The 16,033-nt window shown below is 37.7% G+C and overlaps 1 protein-coding gene across 1 annotated transcript in view; it reads left to right on the forward strand.

Annotated features, from left to right (window-relative positions):
• LOC145980418 (b(0,+)-type amino acid transporter 1-like) overlaps nt 1-16,033 on the forward strand; it is a 143,045-nt gene that overhangs the window by 93,842 nt on the left and 33,170 nt on the right. The window contains exons 5-7 of the mRNA XM_083113500.1: nt 1,835-1,960; nt 13,070-13,166; nt 15,686-15,730. Of these exons, the coding sequence (XP_082969626.1) occupies nt 1,835-1,960; nt 13,070-13,166; nt 15,686-15,730 (268 nt within the window). The remainder of the gene's footprint in view (nt 1-1,834; nt 1,961-13,069; nt 13,167-15,685; nt 15,731-16,033) is intronic.

Genomic DNA, 16,033 nt, shown 5'->3' on the forward strand with positions numbered 1-16,033 from the left:
GATCGGTATGGAAATTATTGACGTTAAAAAGAAAGTAATCTGCTCCATATGAATCGTATTGCAAATAAAGTGTTGAGGTAGGGCACCAACACATTCTCGATGAAGGTTGCGATATTAGCGCCACGCTCTAGCTGCTCTCTACCCACCAGGATCGTCCCCCAGATACAGTGATCCACTCTGCAGGGCTGAAAACACCCGGCTTCGATTCCAAGTATGCTGACCTCTGAAATGTTTCCATCTATTCATAACCGGGCTTGCCGAACTGTAGATCGATTCACGTTATTTTGCCTATGCATATTTTTACCCAGAGGACACTTTTTTAGGCAAAATATTTGACCATTATATTGCAAACAGGCACTGGGAATTACATCATGGAATGAATAAAAGGTCCTCCCCGATGGTGTAGTGTAGAAGGGGTCTCAGGTAAGAACCAGTTCCAATTAGTTTATCTGAATATAAACCGGTCTTAAAACAATCCTTGCAATGAGAAAAGTTAATGCGTACTAACAGCCATGCACCCAGGAAATCTGCGAGGGGAGAGATGCATAACTTTCGTTTAGTATTACCACACACCTTCTCGTGTATCCTACAGTATCTTTTTAGGAAAGCTGTGCACATCACAGTATGAAAAGCCCGTTAGAATCCTGCAGTAAATTACACATAACAAGGAAACACAGACAAGATTATATTACGGCCTCCTGTGAATATGAAACCCCGAGTGGAGTAACCAATTAACCAAACAAAGAACAGTTTCAAGAGAATAAACAAAGTGAATTCTGGATCAATATTACCTACCTTTAACGATCCAGTTCACGTACTAGAACGATGTTCTCGGTGTCGCCTAGATATCTCTAGTCTTTATTTCGTTAGGTCTCGTAAGAGAAGTCTTAGGCAACAAGTCGAGTTATAAAATAATAGATTCATAAATATTAATAATGCTTCTTTAAAGAACAAAACAACATAAGTATATACATATTAAACAAATATAAAATTTATCTATAAATTATCAAAATAAGTATAACTCAGTGAAGTAATTTTGATTTGGGCGAAATTTTAATATATATCTTAAGTCAAATTTGGTTAAACTATTTCTTAGTAGGTATATATTGCTTAATGGATTGATTGATTTACACCTCTTTCCTGCCACCTTTTGGAAAGATGAAGATGAGTTATGATATGATGAGATTGATGAGTACACTCACAAAGAACACCCATGCTTACGCCTGGATACGAAACCGGGATCCCTAGGGTCGTAGCGCTCTGTGCTATGTTGCTTAAGTTCGTTCTCACGCTTCATACAGTAGGATAGAGTAAGCCCACCATTGGTGGATGGCACTCCTCCTACCGCCCCTTCCGTCGAGGAGAGATCATTTTAACTCGGCTTCGTATTGGACACAGCAATCTCACTCATGGTCACTTTCTGCAAGGTCTGGACCCTCCAATGTGTAGTGTCTGTAATGCCATTTGGCACATTGCATATTCTTCTTGGCCTCCCCGATGGCGCAGTGGTAGTGTCGTCGCCTTGCAATCAAGGGTTCTAATCTTGCCAACTGCTCTTCATCCATGTTGGGAGATGATGGCAGTTTTAGCAAATGTTTTCAACTTTTTGAGAAGAGCGTGCTTTTTACACTGTTTTGAGGAAGTTTTTAGACAATTATTACAAAATTAGCACTTTTAATCTTTCACAAGGGGCTCTTTACTCTCCTTTCTTAACTTTAAGGTAAGATTATGTTTTCCTTGTATACTTTGAATGGTGCAAAATTGCTATGCAAGCCGACACACTCAATAATTTTAACTCATTCATTCATTCTAACTTTTATGTATCATTTTACAGGTTTGCTGTGCTTTATAAACTGCTTCAGCGTAACTTTAGCTACAAGGGTACAAATAATATTCACGGTAGCGAAACTGATTGCCATAGGCATAATCGTGTGCGGAGGGATCTACATGCTGTCACAAGGTGCGTATTATAAAAATATTACTCAGTGGAATATAATGGCAGATTTAACATTTCCGTTCATTATCCTGCTGTATAATTTATCGGTTGTTGCTATGTAAATCGACAGTGGCGGCGATTGGCGTCCAAAACTGGAGGGGGGGGCAAGGACAGTTTAATTCCCTTTGTATATGAGTTTTAGCATAGAGCGGGGGCAAAAGTGGCAAAAAGTGGGGGCAACTGCACCCCCCTTCGCCCTCCTAATCGCCGCCACTGTTTTGAGTTACAAAATAAATAATAAGCTAAATTTCCCAAGAAGGAAAGTGGATTAATGTTTTTCACAAATAAGAGTGTAATTATAAGTTAATCTTTATAAGTTAATTTGACAGTTTTCTTTGTATGCGTGTTTAACGTGACACGTACACGGTAAATGTGTAAATTTGATAGCAGCTATATTTCCGCAACAAACACACATGTAACAGGTGTCTACTACTCTGACACATCACTTTCGAAGATAACGGAAGAAATGAGGTACACATAGATAAGGACAGATTAGAAATGAATAACATAGCTATACATAATACTGTACAGTGTCTCTCAAAAGTTTTAGGACAACGACATTTTAAACTAGGCAACCCAATTTACGCACGCCGTTGGTGGGTTGCGTGCAGTGTTAGGCTCAATTTCAGGGTTGCCACATGCACAATAGATATTTATAAAATACGCGAAAGAAATATAAACAAGTATTATTGTATAAAATTATTAAAAATATCACTATTATATCGCAAATGACAAAATTCTTTCTGAAAGAGAAAAATAGGTTTTCTAGTATTTCATCGCTGATGAGTCTACAGTAAGGAAAAGAGGTGAGAGGAAACGAAAGGTTACAAAGGAGAGGAGAAAGAGAAAGCGAAAGGAGAAGAGGAAAAGTAGAGGAGAGAAGAAAGATAGGATAGACGAAGAGAGATGTAGTGAGGAGAATGGAAAAAGATTCGATGAGAGATGAGGAAAAAAGAACAAAGAAGAGAAAAGAGGAGGAAAACGAGAGGAGAGGAGAGGAGGAGACGAGCAGAGGGAAGTGGAGAGTAGAGTAAAGGAGAGAAAAAGAGAAGATCGAAAAAAGAGAGTGCAGTGGAGTCGGAAATCTAAGACAGGAAAGGAGATAAGAGGAGTGGAGAAGAGTGGGATGGAGATAAGATCCGAGAAAAGTAGGGAAGGCGATATGAGATAAAAGCAGAACAGAAAGAGGGGAGAGAAGAAGGGGAAGGAACTGGAGAGAAGAGGTAGTTGCAGAAAATATCGTCTGAGCGTCAAGAATGGATGCATTGGTCAAATTATCGACATGAAACATTCAATAACATTTTGAAATGTATTGGAGAATATATTAGATCGGTGCGAAATGCCTTTTGGCTGAGTTCAGAGCAAATCAAAATCTTTCATGTAAGATCTTTGATTTTACCTGCGATTACACCACTAAAAAAATGAACGTAATTTTTAATATTTATAAGAATCATTCAATTTTTCTCCACTTCTCGGTTTCACACGGCGTGGACAATGAACACAATGGGATATGTCTAAAACTTACGAAAATTTTCTGCCACCGGAAGGGTTTGAACCTACGACCATCAGATTGACAATCCTGAACGGTAGCCACTACCCTACAAGCTTTCGGTCCTAAAACAAGGTAGAAGAAGGACTACACCACGCCTTTACCTTCGAATGAAACAACAATTTTTTTTAAGCATTCTGTCCCTCCAATATTGTAAATGTCGTTTGGTATACGTGTAGTTGAACTTTTACTTTAATTTTGATTTGCTTTCTTGTAGTATAACCGATATCTTCGAGAAATAATTTTCGAAGTGATTAAAAACGAGAATATTGGCAGTTGTGAAAATGCGAGTTATTTCTTCTAACTTATTATTGTGAATAGACATTACTAATGGAAAATATCTAGAGGCTTGAACATTACAGGACGATGTTCTTTTCCTGTTATACTGTAACAGACAAAATGCTTGTTTACTGATGCAAGTCTTGTGTCCAGAACAGTCTTATGAAATGTATTTGCTGTTGAGTAAGGTAACACGAAATAATTACACCGTGTGCGAACTACCAAATCTGTGCAACGTTATACGTAAACAGGCGGAAAATTTTATTCATAAAATCATGTCACATTTGACAGTATTAGTCAAGAGAGACTCGTGGGACACTGTGTTAAGGTGCTGGACTAAATCCTTCTAATTTTTCTTCCTCGAAGAACAACAATTTCTAAGGAAGAGCAACAGTGATGATCTTTCTTATTTCTTTTAAATGCTTACACTTTCCTTTAATTGGGTTAAAAATAAATAAGAATATTGCTTACATTTCTGTCATTGACGTAGACCAGAGAGAGAGGCAGGCAGACAGACAGATATTACAAAATAGTTCAAATAGTGCGAGCGCCATTAAAAAGTCATGATAATTCTATGTTGCGTACTTAGAATTATTCATACAAAAAAGAACATGTCTAATTGTGAGTTAACAAAAAAAAACAATAATAAAGAGACATTTTCGCATCACGATTGCAGTTCGAAAAAATCGGGACAGGGATTGAAAGTAACGCACTGTCCTGACTAAATCGGTGAATCGGACGTCTGGTAGCCTTGCATCAATGAGTATAAAACTAAAACCACCCAATATTGCAGCTTGAAGACTTTTGCGCAAGAAACAGATTCATTTATGCAAGAGCAAAATTGAAATTTTTACACATTTCAAAAATCGACGATGTTATTTTCGTATTTATTTATTTATAGGTTCACATATAAATATTTTAGGGTTCGAGGGGGGAGCATGGCCCACATGGCCCCTCCCCTGGGTACTGACCTTACGTAGACAGTGGAAGAGAAATTTTGGAGAACCTTTCTATTAAATTTAGTATTTACATTCACCTTATGCTCAGATAGGTTAAACCGTTTATTGACAATCGTGAACTTTTCGTTTAATAGATAATATTTGGTTTTAGACGACGGGAGAACATTGGTCGAATTTCCTTTCTTGCTCTTTTGAGAGAATATATACTTCTACAATAGCAATCGCGTTCGGAAACGTGAAAAAAATGACTTGGTTTTCAAAGGCAGACAAGCTTGGTAGTCTAGCTTGCTCGCGATCAAAGTGACTCACTCACGCTATTCAAGGTCGCTTCTTATCGCAAAACACTGTGCTTCGATGCACAGTGTCTGCACCGAGCACGTTACAAGTGAACAGAGTCGAATTTTAAAGAGAATCTGAACAATGGTAGATTTCATCAGAGGCGGCTAGGTAGGCACCAGCTCAACATGTAATAGTTTAAGTGATAATTCCTGACAAACAAAAAACCGTATTGAATAATTATTGGGATAGTAATACGTGTATCCGCTCCTTTTTAACAATGTAAGCTCGAAGACAATCTGTATTCCATTTATTTATATTGGCAACTTGGTCAACCGGAGGTTATTTTATCGCCTTCGATGATCGAATTGTCTGATCGATTTTTTTTTGTTTACCCAGGAACATGCCCCATAGGAGATTTCCGAGACCGGGTTACGCTACTCACTCGTAGCTCCCCAATTTCTTCACGATGGTGGGTTGCTACCGATCCCATACACAGGCCGAGAACCTAGAGAGTGAGCATAGGCGGACTCGAATCCATGCCGTCCTGCAGTCGGAGTCCAAAGCACAGCTCCTTAGACCGCACGGTCACGGAGGAGGACTTTTCTTATTTTACCTTTGGCTAATCGCGACGATGAGGATGAATTATGAATAGAAAAATAAAGAAGGTCACGCACAACGTAGAGGACGATCTTCAACCTCTTAGGTGACGAGTTCAAGCCCTAAATATGAGGATTTCAACCTTAGACGACCTCAATTTCAAAATTACAAATAAAATGCCTACTTACACTAAACTTCTCATCAAGGCCAAAATAGTGTGTAACTGTGAAACTACCCTTGAATACAAATTGACATCTTTTTTCCATGTGAGTAAGAATTAAATGTGTGGCATACAGAGATAGATGATACCTTTTGAGAAACAATTAACTGTACCCTGTCCCAGCATCTCTGGAGCAAAGCCGCGCATAGCGAAGGAGAAGTGGAGAGAGGGGAGAGGGGATCGAGTGGACAGAGCGAATCTATGCACGCTGCTGGGAAGGCTGGTAACTGCAGTGGTTTTCCTCCCTCCATGCAATCCCATTCCTCTCACATGTTCATCGCTGCTCAGATACTTGTTTTCGTTCACCTGCTCCAGAGATAAGTGGGACAGAGTGTAGTTCGCATACATGTAGCAAGTAAAGAAACTTATCCCAGAATGAAAATTCCACATAGTTTTAAAACGTTTGTTTAAGCAATGAATGACTGGAAATCTTGCCAAAATCTAGTGGTCGAAAATTAATTTCAAGACATTTCATATCTATTCACCATATTCCAAGTTATAAGGAACTATTTCGTAGATGTTCATGAAACCGTTATAAAATTACAAATAAAATATATTCACAAGCTTAGATATACTAATACGAAGAAATAAATTCAGAGTTAAATTTCAAATGCATGTGTATAAAGTAATTCTAGAAGTACAGAGCTATATCTGAGTATTTAACTTTTTTTGCAGATAACGTTTACAATATTGAGGCGACAGAATAATTAGGAACTCAGCTCCAAGAAAAGAAAGGGCCTAGTGTATTGGTTAGAGTTCTTGAAAGCATTGCGGTCCCATGTTCGATCCTCAATAATAGATGTTCCTTAAAAAAGAATCCCTTCCATTAAACAAGAGCATGGTAACATTATTTGTAAGAGCAGTATATAGTGGCTACATTGTTCTGCATATGGAATTTATAAGAAAAAAAATAAACAAATAGATGAATTGACACACGTTCAACGGGATATTTTTATATATAAGATCGTGAATTATGACACTCTAACGATAATTGTGTACTGCTTCAAAGACATTGACAAATATTAATGAAATAACTATTTATATGTGTGGCAATTCAGGACATGCTAATTTTACCCCTTTTCCCACTTGAGTTCAATGCAAGGATACCTCCGCAAATATCGAATGAAAAGTTCTCACCATGTGCAATTCTCCATTAAATGTTTTCGCCGAGTCGTACTAATTTCGTTTTCTTTGTTACAAACAAAACTTGTTTGCACGTTACATGCAGCAGAGTTACATCTACATTTCACATTGGTCAGCTCCTTCTAGCTGGCTTATGGAGCGAAAGCTTGTAGGGTAGTGGCTACCGTTCAGGATTGTCAATCTGATGGTCGTAGGTTCAAACCCTTCCGGTGGCAGAAAATTTTCGTAAGTTTTAGACATATCCCATTGTGTTCATTGTCCACGCCGTGTGAAACGGAATGAATCAGTTTGGAATTAACGATGTTGGGAGGGGAAATATTGAATTACAAAATCTCAATTTCAACGAACCGAGAAGTGGAGAAAAATTGAATGATTCTTATAAATATTAAAAATTACGTTCATTTTTTTAGTGGTGTAATCGCAGGTAAAATCAAAGATCTTACATGAAAGATTTTGATTTGCTCTGAACTCAGCCAAAAGGCATTTCGCACCGATCTAATATATTCTCCAATACATTTCAAAATGTTATTGAATGTTTCATGTCGATAATTTGACCAATGCATCCATTCTTGACGCTCAGACGATATTTTCTGCAACTACCTCTTCTCTCCAGTTCCTTCCCCTTCTTCTCTCCCCTCTTTCTGTTCTGCTTTTATCTCATATCGCCTTCCCTACTTTTCTCGGATCTTATCTCCATCCCACTCTTCTCCACTCCTCTTATCTCCTTTCCTGTCTTAGATTTCCGACTCCACTGCACTCTCTTTTTTCGATCTTCTCTTTTTCTCTCCTTTACTCTACTCTCCACTTCCCTCTGCTCGTCTCCTCCTCTCCTCTCCTCTCGTTTTCCTCCTCTTTTCTCTTCTTTGTTCTTTTTTCCTCATCTCTCATCGAATCTTTTTCCATTCTCCTCACTACATCTCTCTTCGTCTATCCTATCTTTCTTCTCTCCTCTACTTTTCCTCTTCTCCTTTCGCTTTCTCTTTCTCCTCTCCTTTGTAACCTTTCGTTTCCTCTCACCTCTTTTCCTTACTGTAGACTCATCAGCGATGAAATACTAGAAAACCTATTTTTCTCTTTCAGAAAGAATTTTGTCATTTGCGATATAATAGTGATATTTTTAATAATTTTATACAATAATACTTGTTTATATTTCTTTCGCGTATTTTATAAATATCTATTGTGCATGTGGCAACCCTGAAATTGAGCCTAACACTGCACGCAACCCACCAACGGCTTGTGTAAATTGGGTTGCCTAGTTTAAAATGTCGTTGTCCTAAAACTTTTGAGAGACACTGTACATACACGTATGTATGAATGTAGTATGCATGTATGTACGGACACATTCTATTCAAGTTGGTTTTGGTATTGTGTTCATTCTTTCATAAGAACTACTCAAAGTATTGTGTTATGTTCATTAAATCATCACGCATTCATGTAGTTTCACGCAAACACACATTTCTTTCATTAAAATAAAATGTTGTTAGTTTTATTCTCACATCACCTATAAAAAGATGTCGGTACGACGTAGTATTGCATACCTTCAGAAAAAGCACTGTGTGTGTGTATATGTGACATTCAAATGTGACACGAAGTGGAAATGCTGAGCATCAATACGATAAGAAGTAAAACAAGAAATATTGAAAACAAAGTTAATGATAACATATACAGGTAATCGGTAGGGAGACCAATTTATGGTAAATAAAAACTGAGCAGAGCGATAAATAAAATGTTAGATCATCGATATATGCCAGCGGTGGAAAAAAACAGACTAATCTTATCGCTGCTACAACTAGCAAGTTCAATGAAACTGGAAGTTGAGTAGACGTTTGGGGGAAGAAAGGAATGCAGCTTGACAGGGAGCGAAGTTTTCGAACTGAGATTATGTGCATGGGAAATCCCAATTTGCAGCGTCTTCCTGATGTGATCAAAGATAAAACGTTCTTCAGCTTCAAGTGGTAGGAAACTTTAGGCAGACGTTTCGTTACAAATCGACAGTTTGCGCGCACAACCTCGATTGCCGGTTTTTGCGTGTTTTCTACTTAATTTGATGATATTTGACGGTTATTTCGAGAAAAGGCGTTCATTTCTTGGAAAAACACACATTTCGCATTACTTCGCGAATAAAACTCCTGCATTTTTCATCATTGGGGGTGTAGTTACGTCCAGAATGTTCAAAATTGCATCTTTTTTCACATTTCGCGATTTCCCGCATCGCGAAAATTCAATGTCCCTAGTAATCGGTATTAAAATATTTTGACTTCAGTGCATAACTTGAAACAAGCAAATTGCGTACAGAGTTTAAAAAATTAGTACCAATACCAACGTAATTTTCTGTAATAGTCTAGTAAATAAAGCAACTGGGCAATTACGAAATAGCATTGTTTAAGCAAAAATTTGGAACGTCCTTGTTTTCGCTATTTTCGATAATCATCAATAGGTATATTCATTTCTGGACGGATGCAATTTTTCTGGAAAAGACAAAGCTGAACACTGGGGGAGATAAGCATTCTTGTGGAAATCAAACAATCGCTTCGTTAGGCTTAGACCATCTGGAGACGATGAACTAGAATGTTGATCCACGGTCTTCGTTAGAGAGAGGCGCGGCGTGAACCTATTTACAGAAGTGTCATTAAACGATACCCGAGGGAGGGGAGAACCAATTCCCAGCTGTTCAGAAAAAGCTACTGTGTCAGGAGAGACGGGCAGAATAAACTTGCGATAGAAGCAACACCTTCCGTGTGGAGGATATCAAAGGCATTCTTACCTGTAATATTAAAAACAAATTACGTGACACATATGGAACGAAAGCGACTCATATTCCACATTACATAGGGTGACCAGATATTTGTTGAACAAAAAGAGTATAGTCTATAGGTTGAAGGTGCGCATGCACAAAACATAAAAAGAAAACGAAAATAAGGGTGGCTATTTGTTATTGCTTCTATTATAGCTCGTATAAAATAGGCCTACACTCTACAGGTTCAAATTACTTATGGGTCTAATGTAATTAGCTAATTACAAATACTTACTCACCAATGGGCACCATCGTTCATACTTCTGGGATGATCTTGCTTTCTTGAGTATGTTTAAATCGTCCTTTATTGCCAGTCCAAACTCTTCACAGTTCATGTCCACATTGGATTTCACTTTCATTACTTGTTCGAGTGTTGACACCAGGAGTGTACTCTTTTCCACTCACCAATAAGTTTTAATAACGCTGAAGAGACTTTCACAATCAAAATTTGTACCGGGCAGAGTAAACAAGAATTTTTTAAGTGGCACAATCACTTTTAAATTTGACACAGCCTGTACTGACCTTCACTTACCCATCATGTTTCTTTTCTTTCTTTGGATTTTAACGCAATTTTACGCGTAAAATAACGAATGAAATTTAATAGCAAGGAAAAGAGTATATTTGGGAATTTTTGCAAATTGAAAAGAGTATAGAGTATATGAACCTCTAAAAGAGTATACTACTCTTAAAAAGAGTATGTCTGGTCACCCTACAATAACAAAGTTAGATTATTTTTTCGAAGTTTTGAAAATGTTCACCCCTCTACCCCTACATCTTTTCAATATTGAAGCGAACCATGCCCAAAAGGAGCGTCACCATTCCACCCCGGGAATCGAATCCGGATCTTGCACATGGCATCAGACAAAATATGCTAGTGATATAATGTCACCCTCACTTTCAACAAGTTCTTAAGGGCAATGTCTCGACCTCATTAGTATTTTTTTCTAAGACAAGCTAGGAGAGTGGGAAGCTTTGATATGAAATTTGTGTCTGTTACTCCATGAGCTTCGGTACATTCAAGTTATGGGGGGAGGAGTAGGGTGCACTGGCGTACGCAGGGAAGGGGGTGAGAGGACTCAGGTCCGTCCGAAATTTTGAGAAAATCGAAATATTCAAATCAAAAGCAGGAAATAACAAAGTGGTGAAAGCAATTCCACATAAAATGTCCCCCGGTTACCATTTTTGTATTTAAGCAACTTTTAAAAGAAGGATTAGAAATACAGTGTATCCCCCTCCCCTAGAACGCAATTATGAAATATCCAAATTTACAATTCCATCCCCCTCCGAAGAAAAATCCTGTGTACGCTAGTGGGGGGGAGAAGGGGAATGCTGATAATACATCAACATAGTTTACATATTGGGGAATGCGTCCCTTATCCTCCCCTCTAATGACGACCATGTGTCACTCGTACACATATTGGTACGCTATATAAAGCCATTCCTGTGTTTTTGTCCAGCCTTCCATAGAAGCAATGCCCACGATTTCTGGGTAGGAACAAGAACTCCTGAATGCAGAACAGAATATTGATCATCGCGAAAGCACGGATAAAAGTTCCCACGAGGTATTATCTAAAAATACGTTCTCTTCCTGTATCTCGTTTGGTCGTGGCAAGTTGAAGGGTCAGAGAGTGTGATAAGAATCTAACGATCCTTCAGCGAACTCGTGGCAAGTCAGACGGTTGGGTTTACCATAGCTGAAGTTGCTCGCTACCGCTAGCCTAATACGCTCGTTTTTCAATCTTTTTAATGTCTGATAAATCAGGAAGACCGAGATAAGGAAATGCAATATGCGAGCGAAACTTTCAAACGTGAAATCTTTAACACACCGTGCAGTTTTCGGTCATATATTTTTTTTTAAATATTTATTATGATGGCAGTGCTTTATTATAACCTGTTTTGTTACACTGCGCAACTAATATATATCAAACATAAAGACTAGCAGAGCAAGTTGCTGATTACATCCAGTGTTTCGAAGTTACTTTTTTGAGAAATTCTAACTGTAACTAGTTTTCTTTTACATTTTATTTATTGATTTTATTTTCATTTAATTTAATTATTGCTCTCAACAGAGGAAACACCTTCAATTTCAGGCGGCAGATAAACATGCACATATATTAGTTTACATAGAAAAACATGACAATACAATTTGCATAAAAACAAACATACATAACCCGACAATACAAGTAATAAATTACTTAATCACAATTAAGGAAATTAACCAATCGGGATCTTTCACTTGTCTTTCACCAAGAAGAACAAAGACTTGTGCATTGATTACATATATTACATATACATATAATGTAGAATATGCTGGAAAATAAAATAGTGGTACCGAAATAAATAGAATGTATTTGCTGTTATAATTCTGATTCCATCAGTTTTTAGGAAGTACACACTTTTTAAAAGCAAAAAAGTTACTTTTTTGCAAACGTTATCAACAGTTATTTTACGGCACTTCTAAATTGTTAAATTCAATATTTTTCATGAAGGGGAATAGCTAAATTTAGAAATTCTGTTTCCAACTATGTGTCTCTCTGTATGTTAAGGTGAAAGAATTTTTCGTGGATTTGGCTAAAGCAAGAAAGCGCATGTTAAATTTGGAATACCCATACTTTATTGCTATTTATCATTTCTGGTTGCATGCAAAGACTTCAGTGTTTTTGGTTGAATGTAGTAGTCGAGATAGAGAGACGTTAATGTTTAATAAGACAAAATGATTAAGGTACGTGCATTCAGAGAGAGTACAATAAAATGAATGAAGCAAAGCTGACTCCTTGTTCCATTAATTTTTATTTGTTGCAATAATATAAAGATACTAGAGCTTACCAGAAACATAATTAAAACACATGTAAGTCTACGTATGTTTATTTTATTACAATTATTGATCATTGATTGTGTCTAATACGTTTGCAAGAAAATTCCCAGCAGAAAAAACCGTAAAAGTAAGTTGTTTGTTACTTTTTAAAATGAGTAATTGTAACTCTGTTACTTTTAAAAGAGTAATTTTCGGAACGCATCACATAAACACAATTGGCAGAAATTTTGAATGTGTGCACCCCAGCTCCACCCACACCCATATCCCTTCATGACATGTTGCAATATGTAGGTGTGTGTGTGTGTGTGTGTGTGTGTGTGTGTGTGTGTGTGTGTGTGTGTGTGTGTGTGTGTGTGTGTGCACTTAAGCATGCATGTATTATCAATGCATTTGCATATTTCAAATATCCATAACCCGCACTTAACCATTCCCTTACAGGCCACACTGATGCCCTGAATATTGGGTTCGAAGGCACTAACTCTGTGGGGGACATTGCGAGGGCGTTCTACACCGGACTATTTGCGTACGACGGTTGGTGAGTGCTCAGAGTGAGTGTTTTTGACCAATATGCATTGTAATTTGACACCATTATACAGAGTGCCCGGTAAGTCCCCGTACCCTACTTACATGCATCCTGTTGCAACCGTGTTGAATATTCGCTGGTATTCGATTGCTTGGAAATGATTTAGTTTTGTGGTTGGCATCCCTGCACTGAAGGTGACATGGAATGATCGCTCGAATTCGTATTTCAGTTTTTGCATCACGGTGCTGAGAAACTGTTAATGACGTGTCTGTGGGTGAACGAACGAAACGCTGTAGGCAAACGATTTACTCTAACGCAATGTAAAGTTCGGAAGTGTGTTATAATGTAAAAAATACGTCACTTGTATATCTAAGGGTAATATGTACTACGTAAAATTATCTATGGGTACGGCGACTTCTCGGATACCCTGCATTACATCCTGGACTTGTGAAATTAACATTGTAGTTAGTACCCATAACAGAGATAAACGTACTATGCCTAGTACGTAGGGAGGTTATTTCAATCGTTTACCGCCGGAGCGTAGGCCATTCGGCGGCCCCTTCATGCAACAGGTCCCGGTGATGTCTAATCTAAGATTAGATGTCAGAAATAATGTGCCAGAAATATTTGTATTTGGGAGGCCACTTTTTCCAGCATCCTTGCGACAAGGTACGTGCTTATTTCAATTGTAATTGTAACTGTAATTGTGAAAAGTGGAAACATAAAAACAAGCGGTTTTGGTTACGGACTTCCTGTAACGCAATTTGCCGGGACTTGTTGCATGAAGGGGCCGCCGAGCGGCCGACGCTCTGGCGGTAAACGACTGAAATAACCTCCCTGCAGGAAAGGAGAGAGTTATCAAACTCTCAAATATTATCAAATGTTTCTTAAACCAAAGAAACAAATAAATTGTTTCAGGCCTCTTTGAGGCATCAAGGCAGCGGTCACCCGTAACTAATGTAAAATATTTGAAATGTCGCGCAATAACTTTGTTATTATGATTTAGCATACACAAGGAGACCAACAGAAAAACACTTTGGCACTGTCGCCGAATTTTCAACCGTAAGAGCGCGGAGGGGCCGAGGGCGATGCAATCAGCTGCTTGTCGTGTAATCCTGCCCCTGCGTTGCCAAAATGTACAGCAATCTTCAGCACATCGTCGTCACCTTTATTCAGTGCAAAGTGTCTACATCATCACATAGGGGAAAATTGTGCACAGAGAAAGCATTGACGTAATATTTAACGTTGTTGAATTTTTTGACAACAAAGGAGAGTGGCTCTCATCTTGGTTAAGCTATACAGCGGGAGCGAAAAATTAAGCGAAACCGCGTCTGGGTCGGTAGCTAATAGGTGACGACCTCCGTGGCAAAGTGGTCAGGGCTACGACGCCGGGAGTAAGACACAAATGCATGTCTTTGTTCTGTTGATAACAGGAAGAGTAAAAGTGAATAACAGAAAACAAGAACATGAGAAATTAGTTATGAATAGAATTTCTTTAAAGAAAAGGGGGTAGAGCAATGGCTATGTTCGAACCTGTATTTTTCGCTTATTTTTTCGACTAACTTTGATTATATTATAACATGAAAATCATAATAGATAAGGCATTTTAGCATTAATGGTGTTGAAAGGAAATATTGTTTGGCATAATAATAACCCTATTAATTTTATAAATACTATTAATATTAATATGGGGTTTCTGCATTGTAAATCCTCTTCCACTGTATATTTTAAAGCTTATTCCATACAGAAAATTCTAGAAATTAATATAACGGCTCAAGCCAGAGGTAATTTCTTTTCAGAATGCTAATTTCGGGGCAAAAAGCGAGGTAAGAAATGATCGCAGTTTTGTTATTTGTGTTTTGACCAACTGGGAATAGCGATTATGAGTGAAGTGGCATCTTCATGTGATAGGTTTGGGCAGCACTAGTGGTCTATCCTTGATTTTGACATCCTAGAAAATTTGTGCTGATGTTCATGTCTGTGAAACATTAGACAAGCAGTAGTATCGTAACCAGACTCTTCGTAGAGGAGGTAATGACATTAATTTTAGCCTATCAGTGTTGTATTTTATCAGCTTTTTATGTATTTGCAATTCATTTAAATGAAAATCTGGACCAAGGGAGAGGATTGTAACCCACCCTAACCCCCTCGAGGACACGCCACCCTGACCAACCCTAAAGGCGAAGCCTCATTGATTCAATAGCTGTTTCGTGATATAGTTTCTAATTATAATCTAAGTTAATATAATTCATCTTATGTAATAATAAGAACCTCTCTTTATAATTTAAATTATTATTTTAAATTATAAAGAGAGGTTCTTATTATTACATAAGATGAATTATATTAAATTAGATTATAATTAAAAACTATATCTATGCTGGTAGATTGTATCTCGTTAATTTTTCAATAAATAAATCCATGCTTCGTCTCTCTAAAAATGTTACTTGCACTCGGTCAATTTTAAAGTGCTTTCATTTTCGCATGTAGCCTACTTTTTTACTTTTAATGATTCTCATGCTTACTTTATGCAGGAACAATCTCAACTTGGCCACAGAAGAACTCATCAACCCAAACAGGTGAGTGCGAATATATAGTAATTGGATTTTAGTTTTGCTTATCAACTTTACACCAATTTGTTACCAATTTATGTCATTATTACATATCTCCCTCGAAAAACTTATATGTCCATGGCGCAATTCACGAGGAGATGTCAGAAATATGTTTACATATCGGTATTATCAATATCAATCACTTTGTGATAATGAATTTACATATACACTACGATTTGGCTGTTCAAAAATCAGTTCACTCTATGTAGGCATAGGAAACTGGAAGCCATATTGACTTGCAGTGTTTCCAACCAGCAGAAATACTGGCAA

Source organism: Lepisma saccharinum, chromosome 27, assembly GCF_977018435.1.
Source record: "Lepisma saccharinum chromosome 27, izLepSacc3.1, whole genome shotgun sequence".
Lineage (NCBI taxonomy): Eukaryota > Metazoa > Arthropoda > Insecta > Zygentoma > Lepismatidae > Lepisma > Lepisma saccharinum.